General features: G+C 32.3%; 1 protein-coding gene across 1 annotated transcript; it reads left to right on the top strand.

Moving 5' to 3' along the window:
- The first annotated feature begins 580 nt into the window (after nt 1-580).
- Nucleotides 581-14,269, top strand: LOC145335194 (uncharacterized). Its single transcript, XM_080180926.1, has 7 exons — nt 581-646; nt 1,535-1,585; nt 10,123-10,199; nt 10,769-10,843; nt 11,185-11,325; nt 11,713-11,873; nt 13,102-14,269. The coding sequence occupies exons 1-7, from the start codon at nt 599-601 to the stop codon at nt 13,422-13,424; spliced, it is 876 nt and encodes a 291-aa protein (XP_080037052.1). The 5' UTR covers nt 581-598; the 3' UTR covers nt 13,425-14,269.
- Nucleotides 14,270-14,850: the final 581 nt, after the last annotated feature.

The raw sequence follows: 14,850 nt of genomic DNA, 5'->3' as shown, positions 1-14,850 counted from the left end.
AATAAAGTAACGTGATGTATTTTTGTTTGTCTGTACCCAAGGATCTCGCCAACCGATGAACCGATATGGTTATCCTCTACATGGTAGCATCTAATAAATCTTTGGAAGGTTCATAGCCATTTCAGGGGAGGGTACTACCACCCTCCCAAGAGAAATCGCCAAAAATAAAAGATAAAAAAAAGACCGCCCTGTGGATATTTTTTGGCAATTAGCTAAAAACATAACTAAAAACCATCTAGCGGCCAAAAAAAATATTTTTTGGTAAATAGATGATTTAACATAGATTGAAAAGAAACAATTTTACGTGTCCCTAGAGGCAGCTAGTTATAAATAAAGTAAATATTGTAAAATTTGTACATTTAAAAAAAGCATCATAAAAGTTTAAGATCAATAGGTCAATTCTAGCATAACTTAATTAGAGATCAGAGCTATCCGTTGCGGACGGACGTGCTGACGGAATAAACTTGTAGAAAAGCTATGGTTTTAAAAAGTCATCAACTTTTAATTTAAATTTGAGAGAAAATAGGAGGCAAGTTAGTTTTTTTCTTGAGGTAAAAAATATCCCTTCACTTTTAGATATTTAGTTGTGAATGGTAAAATGAAAATGGAACACACAAAAGGATCCAATAAGACTCAACTAATACAGGTTGCATTTTTGGTAGCAAAGCTACTCTTTAACTTTATGTAAAGGGTATGTCTACTATGTACATACGTTAGTAACATTTCTTTTTATGATGATTCCTGTAACAATATGTTTCAAGTTTAAAAGGCAGCAGCTCTATAACCAGCATAACAGAAATTTATGTGTCTATTAAACATTAAGCTATAAAAATTGGAAACAATTTTAATGAATATAATAGATTTGAAATCTGCTTAAAATTTTAAGGATTTTTTATAAAATTCGTTTTTTATATAATTCATTATTTAAAAGCGCAAATCCAATTTAAGTTTATAAATTTTGACCAATAGGATAGGTGGATTGGAAACTACCTGCGCTCTAATTGGTTGAATGATGAACGTCACTTAAGCTTCTCCAATCAGGGCGCAGATAGTTTTCAATCCACCAATCACAGATGTCAAAATTATTTAACTTAATTTGTATTTGCGCTTATAGATAAAGAATTATACAAAAAACTTTATAAAAATTTCTTAAAATTTTATGCAGATTTCAAATCTATTATATTCATTAAAATCCTTTCCAATTTTTATAGCTTATTAAACATATAGTTTTTTTCATACTAGCGGCCATGCCCCTAGATGCGAAAAAGTTTTAGCACCCTTGTAGGAAAAGAAAACCAGTTAGTCATACAGTGGCGTATATTTTTTTGTATTTTTTACTTGAATTTTATATTTTTTTATAATTGATTGACAAAGTAAATTATTGACTGAATGCTAATTGATATAGGGAAAAGATTCAGCCGTCTATTTTGAATAACAGCTGAGAAAATAACTTTTCCAACATTTCATTAGAGACTGACGCACCGACAAACAAAGTAAATTATAGAGTAGCTTCGTTACATTTTATTTATTTTAGGACATGAATGACGCAGCAACAAGGGAAAGTGCTAAAATATGGTTCTATCAGGTAAATAAGTTTATTTTGCATCTGCTGATATATCAAGCGTGTGACGTCCATGTTATGTGTAGAAGGGTTCAATAGATTCCAGGCCAAGGTTTGGCAATCAAATACCCGGTTTTCTTCAAGCTTTAGAGTTTTTACCAAAGATTTTTTTGTGGGGTTCTGATATTGAGGAAAGGGACATTGGACAGTAAATATACTGATACACAAAGTTTTTAAACCATGTTTTTTCTTTCGTAGGCTAAATTTTAGTGAACAAACCAATTAATCATGAGGGCTGAATTATCGTCCTTGTTTTTTCTATTAAGAACACTGTTTCCTAGAAATATACCTATTTTGTGTTACAGACAGTCGAACGTTTGGTCATTCTTGTAGAATAATAACACTAACATAAAAAAATCACATATACATAACAAAAATAACTAGGACGTCATATAAAACAAAATAATCACATATTTATAACAAAACAAGGATGACAACATCCATAAAAGCGAAGCTTTTAAAAGGTAGGACAATAGGGCATTAACACTTGTATAGTGTCAGAAATAAATAATCAGAATATAAATGTATAAGCAAAATTGTAAGTAAATTTGTTGAAAAAATGCTTGATGCAGGATAGTGTTTAAGGACATACTTACATTTTTAGGACTTGATTCGCTTATTGTAATGTACTTTGTTGTCCCAGGAATCAGTATACCAAAAATCAGATCAATTTGTTGTTAAAAAAGTGAAAAAAAAGTGACGTACGGCCATTCTGGTAACGATTATACAGTTGCTACGCTTTCTAAATTGTACCTAACTACTACAGGGATCGCCATGCAAAATTTGAAATCGATAGGAAAATTCTAACGTGCCTAAATTAACAAAAAAAAACTATTTGTCACGGACGGACGAACAGACCGACCCTAATTATAGAAAAGCTCCGCTTTTAAAAAGCAACTTAGGACCTCCATAAATCATAGTGGGTGTTTAAGGCAACTTAGAGTTTAATTTTGTTTGGGGGAAGGGGAAGGAGAAAGAATGTATTATTTCTAAAAATGTTGATCCAAAATATTTCTTTTAATGGTGGGGTTACGGGGATTATCATCCCTATACCCCCCTACCCCCCTTGTATGTCATTTATGAGGGAATACTAACACTAATGAATCTATAGAACATGTTTTGCGCGCCAATTATAAAGTTTAGGTTTACAAACAAACTAAAGTTTTCATAGTGTGTATCACTTCCGCATATTTATATATTTATTTACTTAACTATGTATTTCCAGCGGCTACGCCCCTAGAAGCCTCTAGGGGTCCTTTAGTTAGGAGGCGAAAAAGTCGCAACCCCCAATTTTCCATTTAAGTTTTTGAAAAAATTAGGGAATTAGAAATTATAAGAAGCTTCACTGTAAAGGAGGACCATATCAGTTCAGAGGTTATAGAGATCCTTCACTAAAGACAAAAAAGCTTACTGCTTTATATTATAGGATTACAACACTACAATGACCTTTACCCATTGTTTACTTTACTCCCATCTTACTCTTATCTATTTGCTATTGAGTCTTTTAGGCATAGTTCCTTTCGTGGCAACGCCTCTTAAGAGCGTTTCGTCGTATTTTTACAGTAGCTTTTTATGGGTTATTTTAGGTAAGGTTAGGTCAAGTTAGGTTATGTGATTGCCCCTCAGGGTTAGAGTCCCCCACAGGTGCTAAAATGGGAGAAAAGCTACTGTGGAAATAGGAGGAAACGCCCCTTAAGAGGCGTTGCCACGAAAGGGACTGTACTCATTCTTTTTGCATGAATGATTATGCGGAAAGAATTGCACAGAATTTTTAACACCTATGATGCAGGCATATACTAAATATATGAGTAACAGGATGTTTGTTGTGTTACTTTACTTAATAAACACCATACGCTATGTATTTGCTATAATATGAAAGGCAATGCGGAAACAAGGATGACAACATCCATAAAAGCGAAGCTCTGAAACGGTAGGACAAACGAACATTAACACTTGTATAGTTTCATTACTGATTAATCAAAATATAATTGTATAAAAGTTGTTACAAAATTGCAAGTAAATTTGTTGAAAAACTGTTTAAATACAGTATAATGTTAAAGGACGTACTCATATTTTTAAGACTTGATGATAGAGATGCTTATTTTATAGCATTGTACTTTCTTGTCCTAGGAATCAGTATTAAAAATTTTATCAATCAGACAATTTTGTCACATAAAAATTTGTTGTTAAAAAACTTAAAAATTAACATGTTTAAAATGGACTTACGGACATTCTGGTAACTATTATAGAGTTGCTACGTTTTCTACATCATACCTTACTACTCCAGAAATCACCATGGAAAGTTTGAAATCGATAGGACAATTCTAACACGTCTAAATCAACGAAAAAAGCTATCCGTAACGGACGTACTGACCCTAATTATAAAAAAGCTTCGCAGCATTTTAACACCTATGATGAAGGCATATAGTAAATATAAAAGTTACAGGATGTTTGTCTTCCCCTTACCCATTATCCCTCAAAGAAAAGTTTTTAGCTATTTTAGGGGAGGGTACAACCACCATCTAAAGATAAATAGCCTCTCCAAAAAAATTTATTCTTTCTCTTTTTAAAACTAAAGTTTAAAGTGAGGGTTTACTTATTAATTTTCTACATTATCCAAAGTAAAAAAAAAAATGGTTGGACATGTTTCTTTTTCACAAACATTTTGTGGGGTTAGTAAAATTTCCAGTCCAATATCCCTTCCCTCTTTACCTGAACCAAACAAACTTGAAAAAAAGTTTTGAGAGCGGGATTAATTACAGAGATGCAGGGATATGTAAAATGAAGATAAATTAATTTTAAAAAAGGAAATACCATTATTACAATAGCTAATAAGATAGTGTTTAAGTATGTAATATCATGACAAAAATGTTTATATTTTTTTTTAAAGGATGGTTTTGTTTATCATAATTAGGGTGAATTATTTCTCATCCATTGTCTTATCCCTTAATATCCCTGAGTAGGACAAAGGAATTACAACAAGCAAACAGAAAACGGTTATGACATTTCTCCCAATATTTATGTATGTGTTGTCAGAGAGTGAGAGATATTTTATCCGAAGAAAAAATATTTCGCCTACAAAACAATCTTTTTTAAACACTAAAATACTGGTGCCCTTGCTTTTGGCCATTTAGGGGCTCCAAAAATACTATGCTTTTGCTTTAATATAAAAAGAAAAATATATTTTCCTTCCGTGATTTATCTATTTGTGTGTGTGTGGGGGGGGGGGGGTGTGATATAACCACCTTAAGAATAGCCAAAATCCTGTTTTGGACTAATACTAAGCTTTCCTGTATTAGCTCCTATCCAACTTAACGTTTTCTTATTCGTTGGCTTCACAACTTTGGGGACTTTTAATTAGTTGGTTCATTGGATCAGCATCCAAACAATTCTAATAGTAATCAATAGAAGGATTAATTTTGTGTATCATCATTGGGATGTACATAAAAATATCGGCCATTGCATTATCCATTTAGATCCCTGTCCATCAACATTATTTTATATAATCCAAAATATGTAAGAGAAGTTATTTATTTGAAAACAGAAAATGTTTCTCTTATGTCATCGAGTTCTATCTGTATTATTTGTTGGTATGTTTTTTTGATTAGCAAGATCTCAAAAATAGCTGGAGTGGTTACTCCGCGATTTCAGGTTTTATGCTATTTTGAAAGAGGAAAGGTCTTGAAATATCCGTACCCAAAAAAATCCTATCCTCACCTCATATTTTATTTCTGATAACATGTATTTACATATTTATATACTGCCAATAACAATTATACCAAAAAATATGAAAATATCAATATGACTAGAGTAAAAAAGAACATTTTTGTTATTCTATGTAATGAAGTAGTTTGATTCCTGTATTTTGTCTAGTTAGATCTCGAAAACGACCAGTCAAATTAAACCAAAAATTATTTATTACAAAAAGATGTCCGAAACATTTTTTAAGCTTATCAGTATTTAACATATACAATTATAATATATGTGGCCAGGAAGGGGTAAGAAAATATCTTATGTAACAAAAATTAATTTTACTAAATATCTTTATTTACTAAAAAGGGATTGTAATAAATATCTGAAGATTAATTATAGTTGGAAGGTGTTAACCCCCCCCCCCCTCCCCCACCCCCAATTCCTAATTTCTGAAATACCCCTTCAAGCTGCAAGTTTAATTCATGTTTTTTGGGCTATTTTGGTAGGAGCCAGTCTAGATATAAAAAGTATTTAGTATACGGAAAATTGGTTTTATGTGAAAAGGTACACACCGTTCAGAAATGTATGCTTATCTAACATACATTATATATTGTGTCTATATATGTAATGTTTGATTTAAGGATAGTTATGTCTATAAGGAGCATATAGCAACAGTAAGATAACTATGATGTAGTTCCCTTACTTAAAGAGTAGCTACGTAAGTACCACAACAACAAACAAAAAATATTTTAACAAAAACAATAATATCCATAAGTAGAGCAGCAACATATAGCCTACTATGACATTATTACCTTACATATCAAGTTGCTGCGTTATAAAAAATAGTAATAATATACTTAAATATAAAACAATAATAATAATGTCTATAAGAATCACAACAAAATAAAGATGACAGATATAGGTTAATACCTTATAGAGTAGCTTCGCTGCTAAAATTAACAATTAAATCAATAAGTAGCTAGAAAAAATAATATTAATTATGGACAGGATATTAATTATAGTAAAACACTAGAGGGGGAATGGGTTAAATAACTGTATATCCTCATCCCAAGGACCTTGTGCCGACTCTCAATTGGGTATTTGAAAATCAACCAATAGTGTTGAGTGTCGGGAATATTGACTGAGCCAAGAAGCAGAAAAAAATTTGCTAGCAGACGAAAAAGGTTATTGGACAAGGGAGGCAGGTACCGACGGATGTTTTAAGATTAAGTAAACATAAAAGCTTATTTTTAGAAAAGCAGCTAAATATTGAAGCTTTTTATCCCAAAGAAAAATATAAATTTGTTATGTATGAGGAAGAGAAGGAAAATATCATTATTTAAATAATTTAGAAGGGGTAATTTTGTGTATCATCATTGGGAATGTAAATCAATTTATCGGCCATTGTCTTATCCTTAGATACCTGCTTAAAATCACAATTCTTATCTATAATAATAATTTTTTGCATTGCTACTCATTTATGTTTTCATCCTTGTTTAATCAGCTTATACCAACAACGAAATTAATTCGAAAAAAAGCACGAAACCTAAACGTGATCTGCCCCCCAAATATTATTTTGAGATTTATTTTGCTTGTTGGCTATACCTTATTCCTGTTGTTTAATACTTGTAAAGATAGATATTTACTCTTTGTTTTATTTTGTTTGTTTGGCATTTGAAAAAATCCACAATTTAGGCTTTTATTTTATACTGTTTTTATATCAACATAAGTAATAAGTCGAAAATAAGTCAACTAATACCATTAATTAATGCCAAAGCTTTAACAATAAATGTATTAAGTATAGATTTATAGCCCAGACAACTCCTGGCTCCAGTGTTTGAGACCTTTTTCGTCTGCTTTTGTAGCGACTTGACTGTGTTTATATTTCCGACACTATTGGATGATATTCAAAGACCCAAATTAAAGTCGGCACAGGGTTTACTGAGTGGGGACATACAGTTATCTAACCCCTTCCTCTCTATTGTTTAACTTTAATGCTTTAATAGCCTGTAAATAAAAACGGGGAAAGCCAGGGTTGTAGATTAACCATACATCTATTATCCAATCCCAAATTGTAAAATTTTGGATGTTCTACTAGCGAAAAATGGGATTATACCAATCAATTTATTTTTTTTCTGTAACAGTTTACATAAAAAGTTTACTTTAGTTTACACCATACAATAGTGTGGATACTTAATTAATTTCTATAAAATAGAGTGAAATATTAGCCCTAGTCCTTCTTATAGAGTTTTTTCATTGTTTTGTAAGATTTTTCATGAATAATTTAATTTTGTAAAAAAAAATTTGAAAACTCTTGATAATAATAGTGATTAGGCCAGGAAGGGTAAGATTTCCCTCAATTCTGTTCTATTTGTATAGAAGCTTCTCTATAATTTACAATATAATTTACTCTTCTGCCATAAATAAATATATAAAGGTGTGTTCAAAAGAAACCAATCGCTCAGAATTTGAACCACCATAAGTACTTCAAACCTTGGAGATAGACCCCATAATGATTAGAGTTTTTAATAGGACATGTAAAAACCTTTCTATATACACCTTAACCAGATTTATGACTAAATCCTCGCCAATTTGGCATATAAAAAGACACCTAACATTGAGACATGACGGCTCAGTCTATTTCTAGTTCTTGATGTTTGCCAGGTCTTTCTTTTTGATCAAAAAAGTGAAGCGATTGGTTTTTTTTCAACACGCTTTAATTGTTAAGATTCCCTCAAACCAAATAGTTTAATCCATAACATAAACTGTTTGTACGTCTCTTTGTGTGTTTTTTTCTTCGCAAAATAAGGATTTTAAAATGACAGTTTTTTTTAACTACAATTGTATATAAAAAAAAGAAGATTTACTGCTTAATTACATTATAGTAAAATGAAACTCCTCTCTTTATAATCTACAAATAGAAAATCTGACTGATTTGTTTACACTTTCTTTCAATTAATTTTCAAAGGCAGAGCTTTTCTAACATAAGGGTTATAGATAGATAGATAGATCCTTATAATAAAGCAAAATGATGTTTGTCTCTGTGTAAGGATCTCGCTAACCACTGAACCGATCGGCTTCTCCCAAGAAGGTTTATAACTATTTGGGGAAGGTTACCACCACCCTCCCAAGAGAAATCGAGCCTAGAAAAAATTACCCCCCCCCCACAAAAAAAAAAATTTGTTTTAATATTAAAATAAAAAAAGGAGGGGGAATGGTCGATACCCATTTCCCAAATTTTTTCCTGTTTTACTTATCTTTTTAAAAATAAAAAAAATTGTTATGGAATTCAACTCCCCCATTCTTAAGTGCCACTAGAGGTCTCTAGTAATAGATAGATAGACAGTTATATAAATAGGGTTAAGAAGAACCTAATTATAACTTTGGAAGAACTTGTTAATAAGAGTTAATACAGTGATGTCTAATAATAAATTAGCAAAAATTTATATTAAAAGATAAAATTTTTTGTTTATCGTAATTGTGGATTCCTATAAAAGTATTCCTTTCTAACCCACTACTCCTTATTTTATACCCCCCCAAAAAACAAGTATAAGCCAGCATAGGCGTCCAAGGGGGGGGGGTAATGGGGCGATTACCCCCCCCCAAACGATTTTTTTCATTTTACCCCCCCCCCCCCCATTCAAAATTTACCCCTACCCTATATATTTAATAAAATTTAAATTACCCCCCCAAAAAATTTTACCCCGGGGGTAAATTTTGGGGGGGGTAAACTAAATTTACCCCTGCCAACAGATTTCAGGGGGGTAATTACCCCCCCCAAGCAAATTTTACCCCCGGGGTAAAAATTTTGGGGGGGGTAAAAAAAATTTGCGCCATTTTACCCCCCCCCCCCCAAACACGAATTACCCCCCCCCTAAAAAATTTTTACCCCCCCCCCAAAATAAAAAGCTTGGACGCCCCTGTAAGCCAGCATAACATAAAATTTTTAAAATAATGTTTATGTTTATTACAAACTGTCATAGCACAATCCTAAAAAAAGAGCAGTTTTGCTATTAAATAAATTTAACTGCTTGGTTTTCTGCTTTAATTCCAGTTACATTTATATAAAATATTTTAATTTATATAACTATTCATTATAACCTAATGCAATTAAGAATTAAACAAACATCAGTTGAATCGAAGCTCTGAAATGGTAGAGCAAACGAACGTTAGCACTTTTGAGTGTAAGAACTAAATGAGGAGAATAAATGAAAAAGTCTAAACAAAATTGTAGTAAATTTGTTGCAAAACTGTTGAAATAAAGGATACTATTTAATGACATACTTACATGGTACTTTGTGTCCCAAGAATCAGTATTAATGACAGGATAATGAAACAACCTCAAAATTTTATGTTAAAAAGTTTTAAATCAATATGTTATATAAGTTATATAAGTTAGGACATTCTGTCAACTATAATAGAGTTCCTGAATGTACCTAACTACCATAGAAATCACCATGAAAATTTGCAAAGCGATATGATAATTCTAACACTCGTAAATTGATGATAAGGGCTATTCGTGACGGTCGGACCGACCGACCCTAATAATAGAAAAGCTTCGCTTTCATCTATTAATACATCCATCAATCTATTCATCCGTCCAACTATTCCATTTATCCATCTATAAATTTATCTGTCCATCTTAAAATCCAGCCATCTATTTATTCCTCCATCTATTCAACTTCCTATGTATCTATTCATCCTTCTTTACAGTCATCTATTTATCAATCTATTCAGTTTCCATCCATCTAACAGTCTATCAATATATCAGCATCTATTATATCTATCTATCTATCTAATTTATTTAGATGTTTTTTATCCTGTTCTTCATATTTCTGTTATCAATCTATATCTACATCTTGGCTTATTGCTATAAGAGAGTAAGGTAAGTTTTAGTTTTTGTTAATCTTTTTAAAATCAAAGCTTTGTATCATCCATTGTTTTTTGGAGTACCAGCTAGGTATCAGAAATATTGTAGAGCCAACAAGCGAAATCTAAAATAAAATTTTGGGGGCAAATGGTCGCCAATTTTACGAAGTGATGAATACCATTGACGACAGCTGAAAATCACGTATAGGTTTTCGTTGTTGAATTAATTTAGTTTCAGCAAAATAATTATATTTTAAATTGCCCAAATAATTTAAAGTGGCGTAAAACTTTATTGTTTTTGCTGTAACTAAACGGAAGTGGATAAGAAGGAGTATGGGGGAAAAGGGAAGTGAGTTGAGGTTAAATTTTCACTTGTTTGTCAGAATCCTAATCCATTGTCCCTGATAACGGGTAGCAATTCTAAAAGTATTACCAGAAAGTCTATACTTTTTAAAATGTGGTTATTCCGCAAATTATATGTTTTCAAATGTTTATTAATATTGGAAATGGTTACCTTTAGCTGCGGCCTGTTCACCACATCCGAACACCTAAACACGGCTGCCGTTTAATACAACATTTTTTTAGGGACTATCACCCGTCCCACAACTCCTCAGGGCGGGGGAGCAACCTCTCTGTAGAAATTGAAAATGGAGCGACCAGGCATTTTTACAACCAGTTAAAGTTAAATTAACTTTCTGCTAAAATTCGAATAATTTACAACAAGGACAAATATGACACTAATTAGTGCAGCAATAATAGTAAAATAGCATTTATATCTAAATAGAACAGTGAAATATTATACAGTTGGAATATAAGACATTTTTACACAATTCATATTAAAATTGTATCCTGTTATACACAATTGTTGGCCAGTATAATCTAAAAAAACAGTCGTATATCTTTAATAACACATTAAATTTGACCCTTAGGACAGACAAACGGACGGACAAACAAAATATTCTTCAATAAATGATGATGTTGTATAAAAATGATTCACTTAGATATCAAATCATCCTTGGGGACCAGATCAAGCTTGGAGGGGGTGGTGGGGGTGTGGTGGGCGCTAACTCCACCTCCTCGTATCACAACACTAATTTTAGCAGTGGTAACGCCACATCAGTTTCTACTGATCTCAGTAGCAGGTGAAGAAAATTATCCTATAGACTAAAGTAACAATATATACGTATGTATGTGACGCTAGCAGTTTTTTCCATGCTATGGCACTGTTACATTTTACAATCCAATCTCTCTCTCTCTCTCTCTCTCTCTCTCTCTCTCTCTCAGCATCCCAGTAATTTTTGCAAGATTAAAATCGGCTCTACCATACTGAAAAATCATGTATCTTATTAAATTATAGAGAGTTTTTCACGCAAAATAAATGAAATTAACATAACTAATGAGTACTGTTTTGTTAACCCAGACCTTGGGACCTTCATTGCCAACAAAATTGTAATTTATCCTGTACCTTGATTTTACTATCCGCGGAAAATTGACTAAATAAATGCGATGAATAACAATTCAAAATTCAGGGCATCCTCTGTTTGTGCTGGTATGAATGGGTCGAACCTGTACACAGCAGGCACTCCTCTGGATGGGGGCGCGGGTTCGAATCCTTGTTCTACTACCACATCAACAACTACAAGTAGCTATTGTCCCATGTATTTGAACAGAGAGTGTCAGACTGCTACAGGTACCGGTTATTTTATGATGACAGAGGGCGTGGGCTTCGGGTACAAGTCCTCTCAACATCACCTTTAAACATATCATTAGGTTAACCAACACCCATCAGATAACCAACCCTTTGATTATAGGACCTTTATCTGAGAAGTCCTAACTGTGCATGGTAATGAGTTGCGCCTGTTTTCGGCCAAGGCATTCCTTCCTATTATTTATGTCGCGCATCTGACATAGCAGCAGTAAGAACCAATTATAACATCTTTATTTATGACGCGGTATCGAACCGAAATTCGAACCTACCACCTTCCCGACGACGAGTAGATGAGCTACGTGTTGAATCACAGTCGCGGGTAATACTGCTCTTTAGGCAACCTGCATCACAAATTCGTATCCCCAGGACTCTAAAGCCTCGCGTCAGTTGCAACTAAGCCTTAAATGTAATCCAATTTGGATGCTTTTTTTTATTGCCAAAATTGGGTCAGTTTTAGACTTTTAAAATTGTAAAAGGTAGATTTCCCTTCCCTGAGTCTTATATACGGCTGACACGCGGCTGCCGAGCCCTGTATTTCACCGTATATTCCTATTTTTCATTTTTGATAGCGCAGCTACTCTAAAAAAAGGAAATATACTATCCAAATTTTCTTTTCTAAGGATGGTTATTACTTTGTGGTAGGTTAGTTTTCACTATTAATCAAATCAATTTCTATGATTGCACGACCTTTATATAGAAACCAGCTTATATGGTCTTAGTAATAAGTTGTTTAATTTGCCAAGGCATTCTTACATGACTAATTAGTATATGTAAAAATTTTGAGATTTCAAATTTTTTTAAATTTGAAGCTAAAAATTTGTTAATTAATTCAAATATTTAAAGTTGTTTAAATAAATGTGTAGGTAGATGCAAATACTAAGAATTAATTATGTCTTTTTTAGTTTAAAATTTAGTTTAATAAGAAACTAAATTAACAATTTTGTGTTTTTGCAACAAATTTTTTTTTTTAACTATAATCTGAGAACAGTAAAATTGTACGAAAACTTTTGATACATTTAGTAAATTGAATGTTAATCTAGATAATAATCCTTTTTAAATTCAATAATCAAATCCTAATACTTTTTTCTAACTTTAAATTGACAATTAGGAAGGTAGTTTTATCACTGGATCATATTGCAATTGGGTTTCCTTACATTTTGTAAAGAGACAAAAATGCAACTACTTGATTTACAAAAGTATTTATTTTCAGAGGGCATTAAGCCGTTGAACGGAATCCTGAAGAAGCCGCGGCCAGTTCAGAACTACATCAAGAACCTTGCCATCGTAAAACTGACCTCCTCGCCCAGCTGTCCCAACCCCGATGAAAACAAGCTTCCCGGCAGAAATAGTCGCGAATTTTGCGAGGATTCGGATAACTGTCACCTCTCAGAATACAGAAATTTGACAGACAGCGCTAAGGATTCTCTAATTAAAAGTGAAAATAGCGAAATAGTTAATTTTAACAGCTTAAAGAACACAAAAGTTTGTCCGTTACGGCAAAATGGGCTCGAAAAGTCAAGAAATTCATTTTAAATACAAGTTATTTTTGTATGTTGTAAAATAGATGTTGTTTTATATTTTTAAGCTTATTAATGTATAAAATTTGAACCCGGTATTAGTGTCTTAGAAATTATCTTAGTGACGTAACTAAAAACGAGGGATTAGAGGGGAGGTGGGAAAGGTAACCCCTAAAAAAGAGATGGATAATAGAGGTGATTGATAATTGATAATTGATAAAGAAAATGTAGGAAATAATTTATACTCTCTGTACTTTCTACCATAGATTAATTAATTTGTATTTTCTAGACAAGGATGACAACATCCATAAAAACGAAGCACAAAAATCAGAAGGTAGAACAAACGCACAATAGCTAGAGTGTCAGAACTTAATAAGCAGAATATTAATTTTGAAGTCTAAATGAAATTGCACATAAATTTGTTGCAAAATTGCGTAAATATAGCATACAGTAAAAGGACATACTTCCGTGCAAAATTTGAAATCAATAGTATAATTCTAATATGTCTAATAAATGTTGTCAAAAAAAGGTTGAAAAAAGTCCGCATATTTGATTAAATTTTTCTTAAAATCCGCATATAATGTTGATATAAACTATAATATATTATCACTAGCAGTAACATCACTAGAAGCTTTTAGGGTGGTAAGGGGGAAAGTTCATTCTTCCAATTTTCAATTTAAGTTTTAAAACAAAGAAGTAAAATTGCGGAGATGGTACTTTTTTTCTAGGTGTTATTTTTTTTGGAGAGTGGAGAGCCCTCTTCCTAAATAGTTATAAACTTCTCTATACCTATAATAAGCTTCACTGTAAAGAAGAACCCTTTAGGTTCAGCGGTTAACAAGATCCGTTGCTACAGTCAAAAAAAGCTTAGCTTACTAATTTATATAATAGGATATAATAAAGTAACAGGATGTCTGTTTGTCTGTCTCTTTGTTTGTTTGTTTGTCTTTTTCTTTTAAAATCTAGAAAAATAAATTGGTTTATTAAATTGGACTCTCTCCTCCTCAAGTGCCCCAAGAGGCCTCTAAGGCGTAGCCGCTAGTAATAGGATACAGTAACAAAATGCTAATCCTAATATCAAAGTAAAAGAATGTTTGTGTGTGTGTGTCTATTTATATGGAAGGATCTTCCTAACTAATATGCTTCTCCTTTGCAGGGACATAGGTCATAGGTCATGGGAAGGTTTTTAACTATTTTAGGATAGGGTACCTGCACCCTCACGCGCTTAGAAAAAAAACCACCAACATTTTTTAAATTTTTTTCTTTTAAAACTAAATTGTCCTTTTAAGTATATCTGTCAGACAGACAGACAATAAATATATGGAGCAGATCTGTATAAATATAAGGTATCTTGACTAAAACTTACAGCTGGCTATCTAAAAAAGCAGTCGTGAAAATAACATTTCTCCAACAATAAGGTTTTTTAAGCATGACCGACAGTC

The sequence above is a fragment of the Acartia tonsa genome, chromosome 13 (genome assembly GCF_053477335.1).
Source record: "Acartia tonsa isolate MP-2025a chromosome 13, ASM5347733v1, whole genome shotgun sequence".
In the NCBI taxonomy this organism is placed as follows: Eukaryota; Metazoa; Arthropoda; class Copepoda; order Calanoida; family Acartiidae; genus Acartia; species Acartia tonsa.
The sequence above is the reverse complement of the archived record's forward strand: the minus strand, read 5'-3'. Positions and strand labels throughout refer to the sequence as shown.

Bases quoted from the DNA above. Each gene is read 5' to 3' on its own strand.
- LOC145335194 (XM_080180926.1), top strand. From the start codon at position 599: ATGAAAATGGAACACACAAAAGGATCCAATAAGACTCAACTAATACAG. The intron at 10,844-11,184 runs GCATTTTTACAA...TGATTCACTTAG, and splicing joins ATTGAAAATGGAGCGACCAG to ATATCAAATCATCCTTGGGG. The intron at 11,874-13,101 runs GTACCGGTTATT...ATTTATTTTCAG, and splicing joins AGAGTGTCAGACTGCTACAG to AGGGCATTAAGCCGTTGAAC.